The 26,208-nt window shown below is 47.9% G+C and overlaps 1 protein-coding gene and 1 pseudogene across 2 annotated transcripts; one reads left to right on the forward strand and one right to left on the reverse strand.

Moving 5' to 3' along the window:
• Positions 1 to 19,963: 19,963 nt before the first annotated feature.
• LOC125550125 lies at positions 19,964 to 21,362 on the reverse strand (annotated as a pseudogene).
• Positions 21,363 to 21,732: 370 nt separating this feature from the next.
• LOC125550128 (short-chain dehydrogenase TIC 32, chloroplastic-like) lies at positions 21,733 to 24,602 on the forward strand. Of its 2 annotated transcripts, XM_048713043.1 has the most exons (9): positions 21,735 to 21,887; positions 21,921 to 22,060; positions 22,138 to 22,369; positions 22,505 to 22,584; positions 22,769 to 22,922; positions 23,021 to 23,099; positions 23,517 to 23,601; positions 23,908 to 23,954; positions 24,237 to 24,602. In XM_048713043.1, the coding sequence occupies exons 2-9, from the start codon at positions 21,949 to 21,951 to the stop codon at positions 24,396 to 24,398; spliced, it is 951 nt and encodes a 316-aa protein (XP_048569000.1). In that variant the 5' UTR covers positions 21,735 to 21,887; positions 21,921 to 21,948; the 3' UTR covers positions 24,399 to 24,602. The 2 variants fall into 2 exon arrangements, with proteins under 2 accessions (XP_048568999.1, XP_048569000.1); XM_048713042.1 differs by having other exon boundaries at positions 21,733 to 22,060.
• Positions 24,603 to 26,208: the final 1,606 nt, after the last annotated feature.

Here is a 26,208-nt window from a genome sequence, read left to right on the forward strand (position 1 = left end):
TAGAGGCTTACTAGGGACATGGTGTTGTCTATGTATCCACACATGTATTCTGAGTTTCCTATCAATACAATTCTAGCATGGATAATAAACGATTATCATGAACAAGGAAATATAATAATAACCAATTTATTATTGCCTCTAGGGCATATTTCCAACAGTCTCCCACTTGCACTAGAGTCAATAATCCAGTTCACATCGATATGTGATTAACACTCAAGGTCACATCCCCATGTGACTAACACCCAAAGATTTTACTAGAGTCAATAATCTAGTTCACATTACCATGTGATTACACTCGAATGAGTTCTGGGTTTGATCATGTTATGCTTGTGAGAGATGTTATAGTCAACGGGTCTGAATCTTTCAGATCCGTATGTACTTCGCAAATCTATGTCATCTTGTAGATGCAAACTACCACGCTACTTTGGAGCTATTCCAAACAACTGTTCTACTATACGAATCCAGTTTACTACTCAGAATAATCTGGATTAGTGTCAAAGTTTGCATCGGCGTAACCCTTTACGACGAACTCTTTTACCACCTCCATAATCGAGAAAATTCCTTAGTCCACTAGTTACTAAGGATAACTTTGACCGCTGTCCTGTGATCCATTCTTGGATCACTCTTGTACCCCTTGACTGACTCAATGGCAAGGCACACTTCAGGTGCGGTACACAGCATAGCATACTGTAGAGAGCCTATGTCTTAAAGCATAGGGGACGACCTTCGTCCTTTCTCTCTATTCTGCCGGGTCGAGCTTTAAGTCTTAACTTCATACTTACAACTCAGGCAAGAACTCCTTCTTTGACTGATCCATCTTGAACACCTTCAAGATCATGTCAAGGTATGTGCTCATTTGAAAGTACCATTAAGCGTTTTGATCTATCCTTATAGATCTTGATGCTCAATGTTCAAGTAGCTTGATCTAGGCTTTCCATTGAAAAATACTTTCCAAATAATCCTATATGCTTTCCAGAAATTCTACATCATTTCTGATCAACAATATGTCAACAACATATACTCATCAGAAATTCTATAGTGCTCCCACTCACTTCTTTGGAAATACAAGTTTCTCATAAACTTTGTATAAACCCAAAATCTTTGATCATCATCAAAGCATACATTCCAACTCCGAGATGCTTACTCCAGTCCCTAGAAGGATTGCTGGAGCTTTGCATACTTATTAGCATCTTTCAGGATTGACAAAACCTTCCGGTTGTATCACATACAACCTTTCCTCAAAAATTGTCGAGGAAACAATGGTTTTTGGCATCCTATCTGCAAGATTTCACAAATAATGCAGTAATTGCTAATATAATTCCAACAGACTCTTAGCATCACTACGAGTGAGAAAGTCTCACCGAGTCAACTCCTTGAACTTGTCGGGAAACTCTTAACGACAAGTCGAGCTTTCTTAATGGTGACATTACCATCATTGTCCGTCTTCCTTTTAAAATCCATATGTACTAATAGCCTTACGACCATCAAGAGTTCTTCCAAAGTCTACACTTTGTTTTCATACATGGATCCTCTCTCGGATTATATGGCCTCGAGCCATTTTGGAATCCAGGCCCACCATCGCTTCTCCATAGCTCGTAGGTTCATTGTTGTCCAGCAACATGACTTCCAAGACAGGATTACGTACCACTCTGAAGTAGTACGCATCCTTGTCATCCCACGGGGTTTGGTAGTGACTTGATCTGAAGTTTCATGATCACTATCATAAGCTTCCACTTCAATTGGTGTAGGTGCCACAGGAACAACTTCCTGTGCCCTGCCACACACTAGTTGAAGAGACGGTTCAATAACCTCATCAAGTCTCCACCATCCTCCCACTCAATTCTTTCGAGAGAAACTTTTCCTCGAGAAAGGACCTGATTCAAGAAACAATCCCTTATTGCTTTCGGATCTGAGACATGAGGTATACCCAACTGTTTTGGGTGTCCTATGAAGATGCATTTATCCGCTTTGGGTTCGAGCTTATCAGCCTGAAACCTTTTTCACATAAGCGTCGCAGCCCCAAACTTTTAAGAAATGACAGTTAGGTTTCTCTAAACCATAGTTCATACGGTGTCATCTCATCGGAATTACGTGGTGCCCAATTTAAAGTGAATGTGGTTGTCTCTAATGCCTAACCCATAAACTATTGTGGTAATTCGATAAGAGAAATCATGGTATGCATCATATCCAATAGGGTGCAATTATGATGTTCGGACACACCATCACACTATGGTGTTCAGGCTGTATTAGTTGTGAAACAATTTCCACAATGTCTTAATTCTGTGCCAAACTCGTAATTCAGATATTCATCTATATGATCATATCATAGATTTTATCCTCTTGTAAGGGCATATTTATCCCTACGGTGTTTTGGTGATTGATGACAATGCATTTGCGGACTAATCGGGTGCTTTGGTTTCTTTCAGATATTCATCCTTTGGCACGCAATGTTTTTTTCCCCTCGGCGCTCTACTCAAGACGGTGTAGCTTCCTTCGTGACTTTGTTGGTGGACTAAGTTTCGTAGTAGTCACCGTACTATCAAGAGGGGATCTGCTTCGGTATGGTTTGGGTGGAATCAACACGTACACGTTCTTCTCTCTCCCACCGTTTTCTCTCCGTCTCTATGGAGCTTCTCTCTTCTCCCTTTGTGGTTTTTCCTGGACCCAGCGGTAGTACCGGGCCACAGCGGTAGTACCGCTGAGGCTCACTAAGTGGCAGTACCGCTCCTAGGAGCGGTAGTACCGCTCCTCGGAGCAGTAGTACCGCTTTATGGCCTCAGCTGTAGTACCGCTGCGGCTCCGTGTTCCTACCGCCTCGACTCGAGTGCGCATTTTCTCGTGTCGGGTTTTACGGCACTAGCTGCAGTATAGCGGTAGTACGGCTGAAGCTCAGCAAGCGGTAGTACCGCCCCTCGGAGCGGTAGTACCGCTGGTGGCCTCAGCCGCAGTACCGCTGTGGCTCCGTGTTCCTACCGCCTCGACTCTAGTGCGCATTTTCTCGTGTCGGGTTTTACGGTACTAGCTGCAGTAGTAGTGGCGGTAGTGCTGCTTGCGAGCGGTAGTACCGCCCTGCCTCCGCAGTAGTACCGCTCTGGGTCCCAGCCCCAGCCCCTTCTCCTGTAGCGCGGCAGTACCGCTGAGATGGAGCGGTAGTACCGCTTTGGAGCGGTAGTACCGCCCTGCCCCCGCGGTAGTACCGCTCTCTGCGGGGCTGAGTGGGGGGTAATGGGTGGATTGTTCCCCCACTATAAAAGGATGTCTTCTTCCCCCCTTTGACCTACCTCTTCCACCATTAAAGCTCCATTATTGCTCCAAGCTCTGTTTTCGCCCGATCTCACTCCCTAGCCAACCAAACTTGTTGATTTGCTCAGGAGTGGCTGAGAAGGCCCCGATCTACACTTCCACCGAGAGATTTTTGATTCCCCCACTCATCCTTAGTGGATTTTGTTACTCTTGGGTGTTTGAGCACCCTAGACGGTTGAGGTCACCTCGGAGCCATATTCCATTGTGGTGAAGCTTCGTGGTCTTGTTGGGAGCCTCCGATAAAGTTGTGGAGTTTGCCCCAACCTTGTTTGTAAAGGTTCGGTCGCCGCCTTCAAGGGCACCAATAGTGGAATCACGGCATCTCGCATTGTGTGAGGGCGTGAGGAGAATACGGTGGCCCTAGTGGCTTCTTGGGGAGCATTGTGCCTCCACACCTCTCCAACGGAGACGTACTTCCCTTCAAAAGGAAGGAACTTCGGTAACACATCCTTGTCTTCACCGGATCCACTCTTGGTTATCTCTTACCTTCACTTGTGCATGCTCTTTAGTGTTTGTTCCCTTGCTTGCTTGTGTGCTTGTTGTTGTTGCATCATATAGGTTGCTCACCTAGCTGCACATCTAGACAACCTTCTTTGATGCAAAGTTTAATTTGATAAAGAAAAGCTAAAAATTGGTAGTTGCCTATTCACCCCCCCCTCTAGTCAACCATATCGATCCTTTCAATTGGTATCAGAGCCTCGTCTCTTTATTAAGGACTTCACCGTCCAAAGAGTATGGTTAATACCGTAGACGGAGTGGAGGAACACTCCGGTGTGAATCCTATCTCGTCTACGGGCGATGGGGGAACTTTGGTCTCTCGTGAGGAGTTCAATGTAGCCTTGGAGACATTGAAAACCTCCATGACGACCGAAGTTGAAAACATGTTTACTAAATTTCTTCAGGGGCTCAAACTATCCACCGCACCGTTGAAAGTGGGGGATCCCACCAACAAGGTGTCGGATGCTATCCCCGACAAGGGGGAAGCTAGTAGTGAAAAGGCTCCTTCTTCTAGTGGCAAGAATGGCACCGGCATCTTTGCCCATGTGGAACCACCACTTGTGTATGGTGGACCGGTTCCTTCTACTCATTTGAATCATGCCGGTCCTCCTCCTAAGATTGTGAAAAATGAGGATTTTGATTCTTGGGTTTACCGCTTTAAACGTCATTTAAATCATGTGAACACTAACCTTTGGAGAATCATTGAAGAAGGTTTCTACCCACATGATCCAAGCAACTTCACTCCTCGAGAAGCCGCGGACAATCAATTCAATGAGAATGCTCTCTTCATCATTCAAGATGCAATTCCACCCGAAGACCTACCTCATCTTCGTCCCTTCGCCTTGGCCAAAGATGCATGGCATTGTGTCGTGTCTCTCTACCGGGGAAGCGCAAGCATTCAACGCTCCAACTATGAAGTGGTACAAGATGAGGCCGATGAGTTTGCAATGAAGGAAGATGAAGAACCTCGTGAGCTTTATCGGAGAGTCACCAAACTCGCGGTCTCACTACGAGATCACGGGAGAAAGGACACGGATGACAATTGGATCAAGTGCAAATTCCTCAAGGCAATGATGCCCTACCACAAGGCCATGTCCTCCGTCATCCGCCAAAGACCGGACTTCCACACTTTGACCTCAAGCGAGGTGTTGGATGAGTTTGTGGCCATGAACATTCTGGACAAGACCGCCGACAATGCGGTGCTCCGTTCTCAACGGGGAAAGAAGTCTAACCTTGCTTTGAAGGCCAAGCTCACCGTGGAAGAAGAAGAAGAGGAAGAGGAGGAGAGCAACCCCGAAGATACAAAGTATGCATATCATGAACACATGGCACTTGCTTCAAGGCAATTTTGGAGCAAGAAAAACTCGAGGAACAACTTTAGCAAAAACACCTCGAGTGGCACGAGGGGCAAGCAACGTGTAAGGACTTGCTACAATTGCGGCAACGTGAGTCATTTCGTTGCGGAATGCCCGTATGAGAAGAGGGAAGACAATGGTGGCAAACTCATTCGAAAGGACAAGGCCAAGTCGTTCCCCAACAAGAACAACTTCACCAAGAAGACTCCTCCCAAGGCCTTGGTTGTGCAAGAAGAGTACAATGAGGATGATGACGATGATGAAGATGATGAGTCGGTTGCCATGGCCTCCGTCGCCATTGCCACAACGTCACGAGTGTCTCTCTTCGACTCACCCAACGAGAGCATCAACGCCAAGTGCCTCATGGCGAAAGCCACCAACAAGGTAACCTCCAACATCAAAACTACCATCATTAATCATCCTTCCCCATCGGAGAGCATTAATGAAGTTGAGGGAGTTAATGTGGAGGCTAACGAGTTTGAGGCCTTTATGGGCAAACTCAAGGGAAAATCCAAGAAGCACTTTGTTGCTCTCTTGGAACAACTTGGCGAGGCCAATGACATGATCGAGGCCCACGAAGACACCATCTCAAAGATGGAAGGGCATAGTCGTGACTATGCCGATGAGATTTCGGACCTTTCCAATGCTCTTGAGGAAGAGCGTGGTCTTCGTTTGGCTCTTGAGGAGTCATACAACGTTGATCATGCTAAGTTAGAGAAAGATTATGATCATGCCCTCGTTGTTTCTCGTGTGCTAAATTCCGAGAAGGCCAAACTCGGAGTTGATCTTGCTAGACTCAAAGAGGAGTTTGATATACTTGACAAGGCCCACAAGGCCTTGAAGGGTATTCACGCTAGTCTCAAGGATTCTCATGATCAACTCCAAGTGAAGCTAACTAAGGAGAAAGCAACTTTTCCTCATATGGTTTTAATTGATAATGCAAATGCTACTAACCCGTGTTGTGAGCATATACATCTTGTTGAGGAAAATGCTAAGTTGAAGGAGCAACTTGAGAGAGGCCTTGCGACTTGCATACAAGGCAAGAAGAACCTCAATGATCTCTTGATCAACCAAAAGGGAGGTGTGGCGAAGGAAGGGGTTGGGTACGTCTCCGACTCCAAAAACAAGAAGAAGAATGACAAGACCAAACGACCTCCTCCCCTCATGCAAACCTTTGTGAGGGCGGGAGAAAGTGTCCCCGAGGAGAAGAAGAGGAACAAAGTCAAGAAGGGCAATGTCACCACACCCAACAAAGCCGGCGATTTTAATCCTTCTTATGTGTTGTGCCGTGCTAGTGATGGGCATGTTTATGCCAAATTTGTTGGTTCTCTTCATGAGCACGTTGAATGTTCTATTTGGGTTCCTAAGACCCTTGTTACTAACATCAAAGGACCCATTACAAAATGGGTACCTAAAACCAAGCATTGATCTCTTGCAGGTGTTTGCTTCCGGTGGTGGATCATGGTTGCTCGATAGCGGAGCTACAAATCATATGACCGGAAGCAAGGACTTGGTGGTGGACGTGCACAAGGTTCCATCTATGCCCACCAATGTCGAGTGGGGTGACGCCTCATTTTCTAAGGTATTGGGACTTGGCAAGGTGGTCATCTCTCATGATCTCACGATCGAGAAGGTCATGCTTGTTGAGTCCCTTGCATACAATTTACTTTCCGTTCGTCAGCTTGCAATCATGGGCTTTGCCACTTTCTTTGATATCGATACCGTGGCCCTCTTGTGGAGCAAGACTCTTAAAGTAGCCTTTGTTGGGCATGTCGAGAACGGTCTATATGTGATTAACTTTTCGGAGCGACCCACTAAGACCGCGACATGCCTAATGGCTAAAGTTGATGTGGGATGGCTTTGGCATCGCCATCTAGCCCATGTCAATATGAGATCTTTGCAAAGTCTCCTAAAGGGGGACCATGTCCGTGGACTAACGAATGTTAGTTTTGCTAAAGATCGTGCTTGCAGTGCCTGTATCGAAGGAAAGCTACATGAGAAGGCTCACCCTCCCACGACTATCATTTATTCAAAGAGGCCTTTGGAGCTCCTTCACATGGATCTCTTTGGGCCTCCATCCTTCGATAGTCTTGGAGGTAGAAAGTATTGCTTGGTGATTGTGGATGACTACTCAAGGTACACGTGGGTGTATTTCTTCAAGAGGAAGAGCGAGACCCAACAAACCGTCATTGACTTCGCCAATGAAGCACAACGTCAACACAATGCAAAGATCTTGACAATAAGAAGTGACAACGGCACCGAGTTCAAGAACTACACCTTGGATGAGTTTCTTAGTGATGAGGGAATCAAGCATCAATATTCCGCACCATACACCCCTCAACAAAATGGTGTTGCGGAGAGGAAGAACCGGACGTTGATGGATGCGGCAAGGACCATGATGGCGGAGTTCAAGTCTCCGTACAACTTTTGGGCCGAAGCCATCAACACCGCGTGTCATGCATCAAATCGGCTCTACCTCCGCAAGGGTTTGAACAAGACTCCTTATGAGATACTCACCGGTAACAAGCCCAACCTCAAGTACTTCCGGGTATTCGGGTGTAAGTGTTTCATTCTCAAGAAAGGTGTTCGGTTGTCTAAATTTGAGGCTAGAGCGTATGAGGGCATATTTGTTGGTTATGCTACAAACTCTCATGCTTACCGTGTCCTCAATAAATCCACGGGACTTATTGAGGAGACGTGTAACGTGCAGTTTGATGAGAATAACGGCTCCCAAGTGGAGCAAAGTGGCACTTGTGATGTAGGTGATGAAATTCCTCCTCAAGCCATAAGAAGAATGGGTGTTGGTTTCATCCTACCCATTGAGGAACCCCTTGTGGCCGAAGGAGAAGGACAATGCCCCACTCAAGTGGAGCCATCACCAACCCAAGGCCCACACACTTCCGAAGAACAAAGTGAAGGCCCTCAACCTCATGAACAAGACCTAGGGCAAGATCATACTCAAGACGGTGTTGACACACCAAGTGATGCCCAAGGTCAAGTCCTCTCCCTTGAGCAAGTTCAAGACCAAGAACAAGTTCATGACGACGCTCAAGATGATCAAGTAACCGCTCCTCAACTCACCGACGAGGAGGAATTAGAGCGTCGTGCCGCCAAAGTTGCTTCCAAGCTCTCCACCAAGGATCATCTCATGACGAACGTGCTTGGAAGCTTAAGAAAGGGGGTAAGCACTCGTAGACAATTAGCAAATTATTGTGAGCATCACGCGTTTGTCTCTTGTGTGGAACCTCACAAGGTCTATGAGGCGCTCGAAGATCCGGATTGGCTCAATGCCATGCATGAAGAACTCAACAACTTCGAGCGCAACAAAGTGTGGAGATTGGTGCCAAGGCCAACGGGGAACCACAATGTCCATTGGAACCAAGTGGATATTCAAGAACAAGCAAGATGCCCATGGGATTATCATTCGCAACAAGGCTCGTTTGGTAGCACAAGGCTACTCCCAAGTCGAGGGTATCGACTACGGTGAAACCTTTGCTCCCGTTGCTCGTCTTGAATCCATTCGCATGTTGATTGCATATGCTTCTCATCATAACTTTAAGTTACATCAAATGGATGTGAAGAGTGCTTTTCTTAATGGTCCCATTAATGAATTAGTGTACGTCAAGCAACCCCCCGGGTTCGAGGATCCCTACTTTCCCGATCATGTGTATCAACTCGATAAGGCACTCTATGGCCTTAAACAAGCCCCACGTGCGTGGTATGACCACCTTACCGAGTTGCTACAAGACCGTGGGTTTGAAGTTGGGATAATCGACCCCACTCTTTTTACTAAGAAGGTCAAAGGGGAGTTGTTTGTGTGCCAATTATATGTTGATGATATTATCTTTGGTTCTCCTAACAAAGCTTTCAATGAGGAATTTGCCGCTCTCATGACCTCAAAGTTCGAGATGTCCTCCATGGGGGAGTTGAAGTTCTTTCTAGGGTTTGAAGTGAAGCAAAGAAGAGAAGGAACCTTCATCAATCAATCCAAATACACTCAAGACATGCTCAAGAGATTCAAGCTAAGTGACGTCAAGCCGGCTCCCACCCCAATGCCCACCAAGTGCCAACTTGATCTAGATCCCAATGGTAAAGTGGTGGATCAAAAGGTATACCGCTCCATGATTGGATCCTTGCTTTACCTTTGTGCATCTAGACCGGACATCATGTTGAGTGTGGGAATTTGTGCACGGTTTCAAGCCGCACCTAAGGAAAGTCACTATGTGGCTGTCAAACGAATCTTTCGATATTTTGCTCATACCCCAAACTTTGGCTTATGGTACCCAAGAGGATCAAACTTCAAGCTTGTAGGGTACTCGGATTCCGATTGGGCGGGAGACAAAGTGGATAGGAAGTCCACTTCCGGAGGATGTCAATTCCTTGGTTGCTCGTTGGTAAGTTGGTCTTCCAAAAAGCAAAGTTGTGTGTCTCTCTCGTCCATCGAAGCGGAGTATGTTGCGGCCGGTAGTTGTTGTGCACAACTCTTATGGATGAGGCAAACTTTAAAGGATTACGGTGTCACTTGTGACAAAGTGCCTCTTTGGTGTGACAATGAAAGTGCCATCAAGATTTCTCTCAACCCGGTGGAACACTTCAAGACGAAGCATATTGAGATTCGGTATCACTTCATCCGGGATCACATTAGGCGAGGAGAGATCGAGCTCAACTATGTCCACACTCATGACAATCTTGCAGATATTTTCACGAAGCCCTTGGATGAAGCAAGATTTCGCGAGTTAAGGCATGAGCTAAATATCATTGATTCGAGCAATGTTGCTTGAACCCGTGCACACCCTACCACGCTCAATTTGGTGTCTAGTTTAGGTGTAGGCATGGACATAGGGGGAGTGTTGTTCTCTCGATGAACTCTCCCTCCCCCCATTATGCATAAATTGATCAAGTCTTTCACTTTAGCCATTGCTGATGGCACGTGTGCTCAAAAGACGAGTTTTGGTCATGGGCCCAAGGTTAAAATCTTCGCGGCGCCATACCTCTTGACTCAAACATAGGTGGCTTCGGCCACCGCCCTCTCTTGAAGAGAGGTTTCTTGGCCTCTTGCTGATGTGTTCCTTTGCCTTTTGTTGCGGGTTTCCGTTTTTTTGAGCTAAGCCATGTAGTCTAGTTGCTGCGGTGTGCTGGGCGGTACTGCCGCTGCTGGCGAGCGGTACTACCGCTGATAAGCGGTACTGCTGCTGGTGATGGATGGTACTACCGTGTAAGCGGTACTACCGCCACACCAGAGCGGAACTACCGCCTATGAGCGGTACTACCGCGCCCCAGCGCGGTACTACCGCTGCGGGACGGGGGCTGAAGGTTTTTTATCGGGGCAGGGGGAGGTTTCTTCTCCCCCATACCCATTCTCTCGCCCCCTCGTGCCTCTCTCTCTCCAGCACCGTTCCGCCGCGGAAGGGCTCCGGTGGCTCTCCTCCTCCGGGGCGTTCCTCCCCATTTCCTTCGGTGGAGTCAATCCCCACCTCGTCCTCTTGCCATGGATGCCGGTATTGCCCACGTTCCTTCTCTCTTTTGGTCTTGCTTTTAGATCTTGTGCTTAGGGGCAATGCTGGTTGCATCTCTAGATTTTTGGCTAAATCTAGGCTTGAGTTGGTTGGAGAAGGCAACTAGATCTTCTAGATTGATGTTTGGCGGGAATATTTTTGAATTTGGTAGGCCGGTAGTGCCGGATCTGTCCACGGTAGTAGGAAACCACTGTCTCACCGCCTCGCGCGTTGAAACTGCTGTGTATCTGCCTCAAGCCGTACTACCGCTCCCCTTGGAGCGGTACTACCGCTTGGCCTAGGGCGGTACTACCGCTCCCTTTGGGGCGGTACTACCGTTTAGGGCGGTACTACCGCGCGCTGATCACGGTACTACCGCTGCATGCCAATTTCCATCATTTTCCTACCTTCCCTTGATCTTTTTGTTGTGTTTGTTGGCTTATGCTCGTTTCTTCTGGTTGTTTTGCCTCCGTTTTGTGTTTGGCTCCAGGTGATGACATACCCGAGCAACAAGGTCGCCGCATCAACCCCGGGCGTGCCACCTCCAAGCGCTACCGGACCTCAGAGCCTGCCGGTGGTTCCTCGAGCACCCAACCGCCTCCAGCAAGTGCTTCTGCAACTGTTTCTCCACCTCCTCAGCACTCGAAGCGAGCCGCCAACAAGCCAAAAGGGAAGCCTGTGACTGAGATGACCAGCAAGGAGTTTTGGGAGAAGCGTCGCCGCAACCCCTATACGGTGGACCAAGAACCCACTTTGGTCAACCGTCCGTTCTGGAACCGCTTTCAGTTTGCCATCTACTTTGATGTGATCAAGGCCAAGAAGAATCTCTATGTTGATGTTCGCTCCATTGACACCGATGCTATGGAGAAGGATCCAGAGTACTTTGGAGAAGCCTTTCAGATGTGCACTCAGCTGAACATTCTCAGGATCATGCAGTTCAACAAGGATTTCGATGCGGATTTGTTGGCTCAATTCTTTGCCACCGTCCATCTTGGAACAGATAGCGACAGGACTCTGACTTGGATGACCAATGGCAAGCGGCTTTCTGTCAAGTGGGGGGCGTTCATGGAGTTACTTGACGTGGTGGATAACGGGCTTGAGACTCCTGTCGGTTTCCGTCCTCACCGCCATGCTACTTCCACCCACAAGCAAGCTCTTTGGCCCTACTGCACTGTGAAGGTTCACCCTGTCACTGAGAAGAAGACCTATGAGCTGTGTCCGTATCTAGACATTCTTCATCGCATATTCCGTGAGACTCTCTTCCCTCGCATTGGGAATCTGGATCAGGTTCACTCCTACCTCGTGGACATGCTCCTTTTCTGTCAGCATGAGAAGGAAGAAAACACTGGAGAAAGCCTGGATATCTCTCATGTCATGTGGTCTGAACTTGTATCTGCCGTGTCTGAGCGCAAGTGTCCTATCTATGGTCCCTTCATCATGAGGCTCATTGAGAGGGCCTGGGCACAGACTTATCCCAGAGTGCTGCTAGAAACTGGAGAGTTGGTGTCACATGAGATCAAGCGCCTGAGGAAGAAGGACAACTGGTCAGCACCTCACACAGGGGGTCCTTCTGCTACTGCTGCCACGGGGGGCCCGTCTGCTGCTGCTGCTACTGCCATGGGAACTGAGGGTGAGGCTGCTCCTGATGCCCACGATGAGGACGCTAGCCACTCCAGTGCAGAACCATCTTGGGCCCAGAAGCTCAAGCGCAAGATGAAGAAGCTCTTCTGCATGGAGTCCCATGGTCAGTATATGACTCATGTGGCGGAGAAGAATGCCAGGACGCGTCACAAGGAGATCATGCGTCAGTTGGGAGCCACAGTTGTCAGTGGGTCTGAGGGACAGATCACTGAAGAGGAGGACTGGATTCATCAGAACTGTCACTGGACCGACTCCGATGCCGAGCACTGTTCAACCCACGATGAAGATGCAAAGATGTGATGTTCAGGACCTTCCTCGCCCATCACCTGGAATCTTCGTGTCCCTCTCTGCCCTTCCCTTTTTGGTTTCTCGATGCCAAAGGGGGAGAGAGTTTAGGGATTTGTGTTTGCGAGTGTGTCTTTGTGTCGTTCGTTTGCTTTCTCGTTGTTTGGTTTTGTGCTTGTGAGACCTAAGTTCCAAACATATGGTGTAAGACATATGCTACCTGTGTTATCTTATTTATGTGCTATGCACCTCGGTATCTTATAGCTTGCATGCTTATCCTATCATATATATTGTTTTCATATATCTTGCTTAGGTTGTTGGTCTCTAAAATATAGGGGGAGCCGTGATCCTAGCATGTGTGCCGTGCAGTCCAAAGCACTTATCGAATGTGCACAACATCTAGGGGAGCCTGTCTATTTTTAGAGGCATGGGTTCTCTTGCATTCTATGTCTACTCTTTTCTTTGTAAATCCCGTATTGTCATCAATCCACCAAAAAGGGGGAGATTGTAAGGGCATATTTATCCCTACGGTGTTTTGGTGATTGATGACAATGCATTTGCGGACTAATCGGGTGCTTTGGTTTCTTTCAGATATTCATCCTTTGGCACGCAATGATTTTTTTCCCCTCGGCGCTCTACTCAAGACGGTGTAGCTTCCTTCGTGACTTTGTTGGTGGACTAAGTTTCATAGTAGTCACCGTACTATCAAGAGGGGATCTGCTTCGGTATGGTTTGGGTGGAATCAACACGTACACGTTCTTCTCTCTCCCACCGTTTTCTCTCCGTCTCTATGGAGCTTCTCTCTTCTCCCTTTGTGGTTTTTCCTGGACCCAGCGGTAGTACCGGGCCACAGCGGTAGTACCGCTGAGGCTCACTAAGCGGCAGTACCGCTCCTCGGAGCAGTAGTACCGCTTTATGGCCTCCGCTGTAGTACCGCTGCGGCTCCGTGTTCCTACCGCCTCGACTCGAGTGCGCATTTTCTCGTGTGAGGTTTTACGGCACTAGCTGCAGTATAGCGGTAGTACGGCTGAAGCTCAGCAAGCGGTAGTACCGCTCCTCGGAGCGGTAGTACCGCTGGATAGCCTCAGCCGCAGTGCTGTTGTGGCTCCGTGTTCCTACCGCCTCGACTCTAGTGCACATTTTCTTGTGTCGGGTTTTACGGTACTAGCTGCGGTAGTAGTGGCGGTAGTGCTGCTTGGGAGCGGTAGTACCGCCCTGCCTTCGCGGTAGTACCGCTCTGGGTCCCAGACCCAGCCCCTTCTCTTCTAGCGCGGCAGTACCGCTGAGGGGGAGCGGTAGTACCGCTTATGGAGCGGTAGTACCGCCCTGCCCCCGCGGTAGTACCACTCTCTGCGGGGCTGAGTGGGGGGTAACGGGTGGATTGTTCCCCCACTATAAAAGGATGTATTCTTCCCCCCTTTGACCTACCTCTTCCACCATTAAAGCTCCATTATTGCTCCAAGCTCTTGTTTTCGCCCGATCTCACTCCCTAGCCAACCAAACTTGTTGATTTGCTCAGGAGTGGCTGAGAAGGCCCCGATCTACACTTCCACCGAGAGATTTTTGATTCCCCCACTCATCCTTAGTGGATTTTGTTACTCTTGGGTGTTTGAGCACCCTAGACGGTTGAGGTCACCTCGGAGCCATATTCCATTGTGGTGAAGCTTCGTGGTCTTGTTGGGAGCCTCCGATAAAGTTATGGAGTTTGCCCCAACCTTGTTTGTAAAGGTTCGTTCGCCGCCTTCAAGGGCACCAATAGTGGAATCACGGCATCTCGCATTGTGTGAGGGCGTGAGGAGAATACGATGGCCCTAGTGGCTTCTTGGGGAGCATTGTGCCTCCACACCGCTCCAACGGAGACGTACTTCCCTTCAAAAGGAAGGAACTTCGGTAACACATCCTCGTCTTCACCGGATCCACTCTTGGTTATCTCTTACCTTCACTTGTGCATGCTCTTTAGTGTTTGTTCCCTTGCTTGCTTGTGTGCTTGTTGTTGTTGCATCATATAGGTTGCTCACCTAGCTGCACATCTAGACAACCTTCTTTGATGCAAAGTTTAATTTGATAAAGAAAAGCTAAAAATTGGTAGTTGCCTATTCACCCCCCCCCCTCTAGTCAACCATATCGATCCTTTCACTCTTGTCACGACGATCTTTCAACTTCACCCTGAAATTACTTGAACCTTTCAATAATTCAGACTCGTGATTCATCAAGTAAATATACTCAACATCTACTCAAATCATCTGTGAAGTAAGAACATAACGATATCCACTACATGCCTCAGCACTCATTGGATTGCACACATCAAAATGTATTACTTCCAACAAGTTGCTTTCTAGTTCCATTTTACTGAAACCGAGGCTTTCAGTCATCTTGCCCATGTGGTATGATTTGCATGTCTCAAGTGATTCAAAATCAAGTGAGTCCAAACGGTCCATCTGTATAGAGTTTCTTCATGAATATCTACCAACAAACATGGTTCGCATGTCTCAATCCTTTCAAAAATGAGTGAGTCCAAAGATCCATCAACATGGAGCTTCTTCATGCGTTTTATACCGATATGACTTAAGTGGCAGTGCCACAAGTAGGTGGTACTATCATTACTATCTTATATCTTTTGGCATGAACATGTGTATCACTATGATCGAGATTCAATGAACCATTCATTTTAGGTGCAAGACCATTGAAGGTATTATTCAAATAAACAGAGTAACCATTATTCTCTTTAAATGAATAACCGTATTGCGATAGACATAATCCAATCATGTCTATGCTCAACGCAAACACCAATCTCGATGGTAGAGGGAGCGTACGATATTTGATCAACCTTGGAAATACTTCCAACACATATCGTCATCTCACCTTTAGCTAGTCTCCGTTTATTCCGTAGCTTTTATTTCGAGTTACTAACACTTAGCAACCGAACCGGTATCTAATACCCTGGTGCTACTAGGAGTACTAGTAAAGTACACATCAACACAATGTATATCCAATATACTTCTATCGACCTTGCCAGCCTTCTCATCTACCAAGTATCTAGGGTAATTCTGCTCCAGTGGCTGTTCCCCTTATTACAGAAGCACTTAGTCTCGGGTTTGGGTTCAACCTTGGGTTTCTTCACTAGAGCAGCAGCTGATTTGCCGTTTCATGAAGTATCCCTTCTTTCCTTTGCCCTTCTTGAAACTAGTGATTTCACCAACCATCAACAATTGATGCTCCTTCTTGATCTCTACTTTTGTGGTGTCAAACATCGCGAATATCTCAAGGATCATCATATATGTCCCTGATATATTATAGTTCATCACGAAGCTCTAGCAGCTTGGTGGTAATGACTTCGGAGAAACATCACTATCTCATCTGGAAGATCAACTCCCACTCGATTCAAGCGATTGTTGTACTCAGACAATTTGAGCACAAGTTCAACAATTGAGCTTTTCTCCCTTAGTTTGCAGGCTAAGAAAATCGTCGGAGGTCTTATACCTCTTGACGTGGGCACGAGCCTGAAATCCCAATTTCAGCCCTCGAAACATCTCATATGTTTCGCGACATTTCAAAACGTCTTCGGTGCCTCAACTCTAAGCCGTTTAACTGAACTATCACGTAGTTATCAAAATGTGTATGTCAGATGTTCGCAACATCCATAGACAACGTTCGAGGTTCAGCACACTGAGCGGTGCATTAAGGACATACGCCTTCTATGAAGCAATGAGGACAAACCTCAGTTTATGGACCTAGTCCGCATAATTGCTACTATCAACTTTCAACTAATTTTTCTCTAGGAACATATCTAAACAGTAGAACTAAAGCGCGAGCTACGACATAATTTGCAAAATCCTTTTTGACTATGTTCAGGATAAACAAGTTCATCTTATGAACTCCCACTCAGATAGACATCCCTCTAGTCATCTAAGTGATTACATGATCCGAGTCAACTAGGCCGTGTCCGATCATCACGTGAGACGGACTAGTCAACATCGGTGAACATCTTCATGCTGATCGTATCTACCATACGACTCATGCTCGACCTTTCGGTCTTCTGTGTTCCGAGGCCATGTCTGTACACATGCTAGGCTCGTCAAGTCAACCTAAGTGTTTCGTGTGTGTAAATCTGTCTTACACCCGTTGTATGTGAACGTTAGAATCTATCACACCCGATCATCACATGGTGCTTCGAAACAACGAACTGTCGCAACGGTGCATGATTAGGGGGAACACTTTCTTGAAATTTTAATGAGGGATCATCTTATTTACTACCGTCGTTCTAAGTAAACAAGATGCATAAACATGATAACATCACATGCAATCAAATAGTGACATGATATGGCCATCATCACTTTGCTCCTCTTGATCTCCATCTTCGGGGCTCCATGATCATCATCGTCACCGGCATGACACCATGATCTCCATCATCATGATCTCTATCATCGTTTCTTCATGAAGTTGTCTCGTCAACTATTACTTCTACTACTACAGCTAACGGTTAGCAATAAAGTAAAGTAATTACATGACGTTTATGTTGACACGCAGGTCATAAATAAATTAAGACAACTCCTATGGCTCCTGCCGGTTGTCATACTCATCGACATGCAAGTCATGATTCCTATTACAAGAACATGATCAATCTCATACATCACATATATCATTCATCACATCCTTTTGGCCATATCACATCACATAGCATACCCTGCAAAAACAAGTTAGACGTCCTCTAATTGTTGTTTGCATGTTTTACGTGGCTGCTATGGGTTTCTAGCAAGAACGTTTCTTACCTATGCAAGAACCACAACGTGATATGCCAATTGCTATTTACCCTTCATAAGGACCCTTTTCATCGAATCCGATCCGACTAAAGTGGGAGAGACAGACACCCGCTAGCCACCTTATGCAACTAGTGCATGTTCGTCGGTGGAACCAGTCTCACGTAAGAGTACGTGTAAGGTCGGTCCGGGCCGCTTCATCCCACAATGCCACCGAATCAAGATTGGACTAGTAACGGTAAGCATATTGAACAAAATCAACGCCCACAACTACTTTGTGTTCTACTCGTGCATAGAATATACGCAATAGACCTAGCTCATGATGCCACTGTTGGGGAACGTAGCATAAATTCAAAATTTTCCTACGTGTCACCAAGATCTATCTATGGAGTCATCTAGCAACGAGGGAGGAGTGGATCTACATACCCTTGTAGATCGCGCGCGGAAGCGTTCAAGAGAACGGGGTTGATGGAGTCGTACTCGTCGTGATCCAAATCACCGATGATCCTAGCGCCGAACGGATGGCACCTCCGCGTTCAACACACGTACGGAGCAGCGACGTCTCCTCCTTGTTGATCCAGCAAGGGGGAAGGAGAGGTTGATGGAGATCCAGCAGCACGACGGCGTGGTGGTGGAAGTAGCGGGATTCCAACAGGGCTTCGCCAAGCGCTGCGGGAGGAGGGAGATGTGTCATGGGAGGGAGAGGGAGGCGCCAGGGCTTAGGTATGGTTGCCCTCCCTTTCCCCCACTATATATAGGGCCAAGGGAGAGGGGGGCGCAGCCTTGTCCCTTCCTCCAAGGAAGGGTGCGGCCAGGGAGGAGTCCCTCCTCCCCAAGGCACCTCGGAGGTGCCTTCCCCCTTTAGGACTCTTCCTTTTCCTCTTCTCTTGGCGCATGGGCCTCTTGGGGCTGGTGCCCTTGGCCCATATAGGCCAAGGCGCACGCCCTACAGCCCATGTGCCCCCCGGGGCAGGTGGCCCCACCCGGTGGACCCCCGGGACCCTTCCGGTGGTCCCGGTACAATACCGGTGACCCCGAAACTTGTCCCGATGGCCGAAATAGCACTTCCTATATATAATTCTTTACCTCCGGACCATTCCGGAACTCCTCGTGACGTCCGGGATCTCATCCGGGACTCCGAACAACTTTCGGGTTACCTCATACTAATATCTCTATAACCCTAGCGTCACCGAACCTTAAGTGTGTAGACCCTACGGGTTCGGGAGACATGTAGACATGACCGAGATGACTCTCCGGTCAATAACCAACAGCGGGATCTGGATACCCATGTTGGCTCCCACATGTTCCACGATGATCTCATCAGATGAACCACGATGCCAAGGACTTAATCAATCCCGTATACAATTCCCTTTGTCTAGCGGTACGATACTTGCCCGAGATTCGATCGTCGGTATCCCGATACCTTATTCAATCTCGTTACCGGCAAGTCTCTTTACTCGTTCCGTAACACATCATCCCGCGATCAACTCCTTGATCACATTGTGCACATTATGATGATGTCCTGCCGAGTGGGCCCAGAGATACCTCTCCGTTTACACGGAGTGACAAATCCCAGTCTCGATTCGTGCCAACCCAACAGACACTTTCGGAGATACTTGTAATGTACCTTTATAGCCACCCAGTTACGTTGTGATGTTTGGCACACCCAAAGCACTCCTACGGTATCTGGGAGTTGCACAATCTCATGGTCTAAGGAAATGATACTTGACATTAGAAAAGCTTTAGCATACGAACTACATGATCTTGTGCTAGGCTTAGGATTGGGTCTTTGTCCATCACATCATTCTCCTAATGATGTGATCCCGTTATCAATGACATCCAATGTCCATGGTCAGGAAACCGTAACCATCTATTGATCAACGAGCTAGTCAACTAGAGGCTTACTAGGGACATGGTGTTGTCTATGTATCCACACATGTATCTGAGTTTCCTATCAATACAATTCTAGCATGGATAATAAACGATTATCATGAATAAGGAAATATAATAATAACCAATTTATTATTGCCTCTAGGGCATATTTCCAACAGTACTCAGGATCACCATGATAAACCATTGTTTCCTGGAAATATTATGTGGAAGAACTCATTTATGCTTTTTGCTACTTCAGCAGCGCCCAAGACTTGTGCCAAGGTTTGCCGCTGATCGAGCTGGAAGATTATACCAAACTCTACTACCTAACTAGCTATTGAATTATTGGAACAACAAGGAATTTATAGAACAAATTATTTCACTGAACATGAGACATAATCTAAGCATGGGAACTAAACCAACACAACATACCATTATTATGTATTCTTCTCAAGACATTGATCATCTCAGACACAAATACACACAAATCTTTTGTTCTTCTCAAACTTCTCACCATCCTTTTCCCTTTCATTGGCTGCTAATGAAGCTTCAAAAATTGTTTGTACCATTGGCTGCAAATGTAATCCTTCCATCAGTTCTATTGGGTTGAAAAGTGGGTTGTCTTTGTCCTCCTCACTTATCACCAGGCTTGGACACAACAAGCAATTACACTCTGCAAGATTTCTTGTCATGCATGATAAACATCACTTCCAGGCCGGTGGTGCTCACTATGTCACCAAGCTATCTTGGCGACACATCATTGTGACATGTCTTGTGAACGTTGAGCCCGAACCCTTGCTCGGGTCCCATAAACACCTAATTCATTTGTATTGCAGTTATTCACTACCTCCCTCGGAAAGTACCAGCAGAATGTGCACTGTAGAGGCCCCGGAACGACACCGGCCGTAGAGGAAAGGCAAGGTGTAGATTTTCCGGTCCCCATGTCAAAGACCATGCCTTGATCCCTACCTCTCCCACCTATCCAGTAGACACAGTTACCCTTGAGCCCTGGAACACCTTCGGCATGCATTGACACCGCATTGCTCCTCCCAACAAACACCGAGTATCCCCCCAAGTCAGCCACCGCGTCCCAGCAAGGCCTGCGTCGGGGATTATACTTGAGAAGAAATATTTCATCCTCCTCTATACGGCGATGACTGCCTCCCGCCAGATGCAAAGTGACGGTACAACTAGCATTCCTCCAGATCTGTACAGGTTGCCATTGCAGAACACCAGGTTCTTGGCACTCGTGAAATCCGAAACAACTACGTACAGTGGGGTGAAACTGCTCACCGAAGAAAAGAGTAGTGGTTGCACGCTAGCCGGCGCGTTCAGATCCGATCCGGCATTGTGCATTTGAATGATGCGCCTGTTATGCGTTACAAGATCCTCTGCTGATGTCTGGTCCTCGATGATGACGGGTTCGCGGCGGCGGCGTTCCGGTAGGCGGAGCACATAAACATTCCCAAATCGAGTGAGGCAGTAAACCATACCATTTTGACCATTTTGATGGTAGACGACATCGACGAGCTGGTCTCCGGTGGCAAGACGGACGCGGTCAGGGATGGCCCACCTCCTGGCCCCCGCGGTGACGTAGGCGAGCCTGTCGATGTTGCAGATGGTGGCCGCGACGAAGTCGTCCCTAGCAGGGTCAGGCGCGAAGACGATCTTGGAGAGCAAGCGGGTGTCGTAGATGAGCGGCGGTAGGAGGATCTCGGCGGCGGTGACTGGGTGGAAGAGGGTGGCAGGCTTTGGCCGTCGTAGAGGCAGACGGAGAGGGCAAGCCACCCGCCTCCGCAACCGAGGCAGCTCCTAATCGGGTAGGTGGCCGTGAACTCGAAGGAGCCGCGCATCGGGGGCGAGGCGTTGGGGCAGGACGAGCCTGAGGGGATTGCCTTGAGGCCGAAGGAGAGGTGCGCGGGGAGCGAGACGATGGCGGCGTGCCGACGTCTGGTGGCGTTGTCGCGGAGGAGGACGAGCAGCGATGGCGAGGGCGGCGGGAGCACGCCACGCCACGCCGTGCAGGTGCCGCGCACGCTGGTGTAGAACCTGAGGTCGTCGAGGCCATCGGCGACGCGACAGAAGAGCTCCGGCGGCAGATCTATCCAGCCTTGGAACGACGGCATGGCTAGCGGCGGAGGGGGGATTCTTGCCTCTTTTTCTGTGAGGAATGGAGGGATTGTGTGTGGGCCTAGGGTTTCACGGTAGGCTTGGCCTGACTTCCTTTTTTTATAGCAAATCCAATATAGGAGGTCCCTACTGAATGGGCCGGCCCAGTCGGGCGATTCCCCTGTGTGTAACGATTTTAAGTGGCATCGGTGGGTAATATTTTACGACTTGCAGGGCAATATCACTCTCAATCGTGCCCGTTGGCATGTATGTGCCCGTTGGCTTGATTCATTAGGTGAATAATATACTACTAGATGTGTCTAGTTCACTTTTATATAGGGAGAAATGAATGAGCAGTCTTTTTCATGGGGTAGAAATAGGATGGAAAATTTGTATGGAAAAAAATGCCTGACCAGGGCATTGTGTCCGTCGTTGCATTGAAGAAGAAGACTGCAGGGGTGGACTCCTTCCTTCCTTCCTTGCTCTTCTTATTCTTCTTCTTCTCCGCCGGCCGGCCGCCCGCCGTCTCTGCTTGATTTGATTCACCCATTCCATTCCATTCCGTTCGTCGGGCAAGAAGAAGAAGAAGAAGAAGAAGAAGAAGAAGAAGAAGAAGAAGAAGAAGAAGAAAAGATGCTGCCTTGGCTCTTCAGCCGCAAGGGCGCCTCGGGCTTCTCCTGGGCATCCACCGCCGACCAGGTCACCGCCGGCATCTCCGCCGCAGGGCTCACCGCAATAGTCACCGGTACCCACTCCACCCGCCCCCTCGCCTTTTCCTTGGTCCTCTCCCATCTGATTCGATTTCGGTGAATCGGCTGGCAGGTGCGTCGAGCGGGATCGGCGCGGAGACGGCTCGGGTGCTGGCGGCGCGCGGGGCGCACGTCGTCATGGCCGTCCGCAACCTCTCCGCCGCAGAGGCCGTGCGGCAGGCCGTCCTGGCGGAGACCCCCGCCGCCAGCCTTGACCTGATGGAGCTGGACCTCTCCTCCCTGGCATCCGTCCGCAAGTTCGCCGTCGACTTCGCCGCCAGGGGCCTCCCCCTCAACATCCTCATGTAAGCCTCGATTCTACTCTACTTCCAATCATGCGAAAAGCACTTAACTTGATAGTTAAGGTTCAGACAGGGGTTCAGGTTCAGTTAGGCCATTAAATTCAGTTAGGCACTTAACTTGCTTTCTCTGGCTGGCAGCAACAACGCAGGGGTAATGGCGACTCCTTTCACCCTCTCAAAGGATGGCATCGAGATGCAGTTTGCAACCAACCATGTCGGTATGATTACAAACAAACTCCCATCCCATCGACTTGACTAGCTGATGAAACCGGTTAACATACCCTGATACAGAAACACTTCATTTAAACAAGTTTGCAGACACTTGCAAGCTTGCATTTTCTACTTCACCTGACCCTTCTAGTTCATTTCTGTTTCACCTAACTCTCGTGTCATAATATTCAGGGCATTTTCTTTTGACACATCTTCTGCTGGAGACCATGAAGAAGACCTCTCGTGAATCAAACGTGCAAGGAAGAATTGTTAATGTTTCGTCAGAGGGGCACAGGTTTGCATACAAGGAAGGCATCCGTTTTGCCAAACTGAATGATGAGGAAGAGTATGTAATTTCCGTGCAGTCATTATGTTTCCCCGTACCATTTACGTTATTTCAAGACAAACGAGAGTCACTTGCTGTTTCAACCTTGCGTCGTGCAGGTATAGCACCATCGCAGCATATGGGCAGTCAAAGCTTGCCAACATCTTACACGCCAATGAACTTGCCAGGAGGTTTAAGGTTTGTCCATTTGTTAGATTTTGTGGTTCTGACGTTGCATCCTGCCTTGCTTTGTATTATTTCGTGTTTGTTAGATCTGTGTTCATGCATGTTTGTTCCAACAGTAGTACTTGTGCTAGCAAGAATCATCAATTTGCAGCTATACTCTAAAATCACAGCATTTGCTGAAACAAAAGAGACCTGAGCTGTTGTTCCACACAACGCGATCTTCGTTGCATGATTTCATTTCTTTCATTGTTTATCTGGGTCTGAAATTGTCAGCAAACAATATGCATCCAAACCCATTGTCTGAAAGCTGAACTGTCTGCTCTTAATAACGGGTTTTGTCTGTTTTCAGAGTTGTATCAGTATGATATGTAGCTTTGATTGAGCGTCAAATTATGATTCATGATGCAAGAAACATTTTGTCGATAACAGGAAGAGGGTGTTAACATCACTGCAAACTCTCTGCATCCTGGATCTATCATCACGAACCTTCTTCGCCACCACAGCATCATAGATGGTAATATCATGCAGTGCTCCTGTTTTCATCCAAGAAATCTCCTTGTTTCACGTTTCTTCTTGCTTTACATAACTCATGGCACCTGTGGGCTGCAGCACCAAAAATGGAAACGCAGTAAATGTAACAGCGTGTCAGAAATGGCAGACAGCAATCAAACCGATGCAAATAACCGCAATCTGCTATATTAAACTAATAAAATGATACATTTGCTTTGTTGGTTGAAATCATATCTCTATGGTCGAGTCCAGCGGGGCTTTTGAAACTGGAGTGAGCGATATCATGATGACTTGTTTTTGTCGTGTGCAGTTCTCCATCGGACGCTTGGTAAACTGGTGCTGAAGAACGCTAAACAGGTACACTTTTGCACTATGTTCAGTCGTCTTCACAGGGGTCCATTTTACAGTAGTTTGATATAGGAGTATGATTTTGTCGGTCTTCTCCTCCTATGTTTAGCGATGTACTCCCTCTGTCCCATAATGTAAGATGTAGAGATCATCATTTGTTAACGGGAGTCTGTTGAAAGTCAGTGTGCAGAAGAAATCTGGCTTGGCTGGACCTTTTTGTTTGATATACTAGTAACTAGGATCTCTTGGGGTGATTTTGATTTGGTTTGGATTTGGGAATTGGAACGACAGGGGGCTGCGACGCAGTGCTACGTGGCGCTGCACCCGGACGCGAAGGGGGTGTCGGGGAAGTACTGGAGCGACAGCAACCTGTACGAGCCGAGCGACAAGGCCAAGGACGCAGAGCTGGGGAAGAAGCTGTGGGACTACACCCTCGACCTCGTCGTAGCCTGATATACTCTGCTCTACTCGTGTAATTGTAATGTAATGTACACAAGAGACTTTGAGAGACTAGTCGACGGTAGTTGTAGCAAAATACTACTCCTGTAGAGAGGAAGGAATTGAGGTCTCTGAATTGAAGTGTGGTGGGATGGGAGGGAATGGAAGGGTATGCTGCTGCTGCACCAAGAAAGAAATGAAATTTTTGTTATCTTGTGATGGAATCTTGTCCTAATATAATTCCTCTGTAAAGAAATATAAAAGCGGCACTGGGACGCCGTTCAGAACAAAACTGACACAACACCCATGACAAGGATGAAGAGCATGTGGGAAGCCGTAGTCCGTGCCCGTGCCGGAAAGCCTCATTGGCACCGTCGTCTCGTTGATGAGGACGTAGAGCGAGCAGTGCAATGATCTGATAGTGCCTTTGAAGAACTTCAAGGAGGAATGGCCAAGAGACTAAGTCAGAAAGTCGATCTTTGCCGTGTCCACCTTGAGCGTCGCCGCTTTTACCCGGCGGTAGTGCAATGATCTGGTAGATGCTTGCACAAGCATGAAGTTGTCCATGATCGATCGTCCCCCAACGAAGGCACTTCAATTAGGCGCGCGCAATCAAATTTGGCAGCGAAAAAGGGGAAAGCTATGTATGAGGCCCTCGCCTTGGCAAGAATTTTGGCAAAGCTGTGGATCAAACTCATAGGGTGATAATCCTGGATATCCGTACGTAGCTCCGTCGCACTTGGGGACGCGAGTGTTGAAAGCCTCATTCAGGCATTCAAAACCCATGCCGTCTGCATTGTTGAAGGCGCGCACAACATGCATTACCACCACTTTAATCGTGGACCACCAAACCTGATAGAACCTAGCCGAGAAGCAGTCAATCCCCGGTGCCTTATCGGGCAGCAACCCATGAACCACCTCCCAAATATCCTTGTCAGAGAAAGGGAACTCCAATGGCATGGGATAGATTGCCGAAAATTCGATGTGGTCAATGTTAATGGAGTGTGTGCTTTGGACCGGAACCCCCAACATGCCCGCAAAATAGGAGACCGCCAACTCATCCATGGCCTCTTGAGAGGAGGCCTTTACCGTGCCGTCGTGCAGCTTGAGCACGTGATTCCATCGTCGCTAGCATGCAAGTGGAAGACGTCGCCGTGTTCTTCTCTTCGTGTCACAGTTTCCAGGTGAAAAGCTTTATCCACCTCGGGCTCGGCAGCGGCGGTGCTCGCGTTCCCGTCTTGAGGGCGCTGTCGTGGAGGCTAGCTAGGGGACCTAGGCCGTGTCATGGCGTAATAATCTGTTAGTCTTGTGCTAGTGTGTCGGCAGCTTAGTCGCGTGGGGTTATGTTGGCATGTTATCTAGGATCTGCTGTCTCAGAGGACCTCCTCACCACATTGTATCATTCCACCATGTATTCTTGGTGTTTTTTGCTTTATTTATAAAGCGGGGCAGGAGCCTGTTTCGAGGAGCATGCAAGTGGAAGAAGTAAGTGCTCGCATCGTCATCCCGTAGCCATAGCAGACGAGAGTTTTGGCGCAAGATCGTCTTGTGCAAAGAGGCTAGGCCAAGGTTTTCTTCTTGAGTGTCCGTTGTAGCCATATCTCCACATCTGATAACAAGTGCCCCTCCCTGCTCAGCCGCTTAGCAGAAGACATCTCTCCAATTGCATTGGATTGAAAAAGCCCCTCTGGATAAACTTCTTGCCCACCCATGCAACTTCTCGTCCATCCGCTGTAGAAATGCCGATGCTCTCGTATTTACAAAAAAAATCAAGCATTTACAATGCTAGACTCTTATGCAGCTGCTTATAGTAAAAAAACATCAG

This window comes from Triticum urartu, chromosome 4 (genome assembly GCF_003073215.2).
Source record: "Triticum urartu cultivar G1812 chromosome 4, Tu2.1, whole genome shotgun sequence".
Classification (NCBI taxonomy): domain Eukaryota; kingdom Viridiplantae; phylum Streptophyta; class Magnoliopsida; order Poales; family Poaceae; genus Triticum; species Triticum urartu.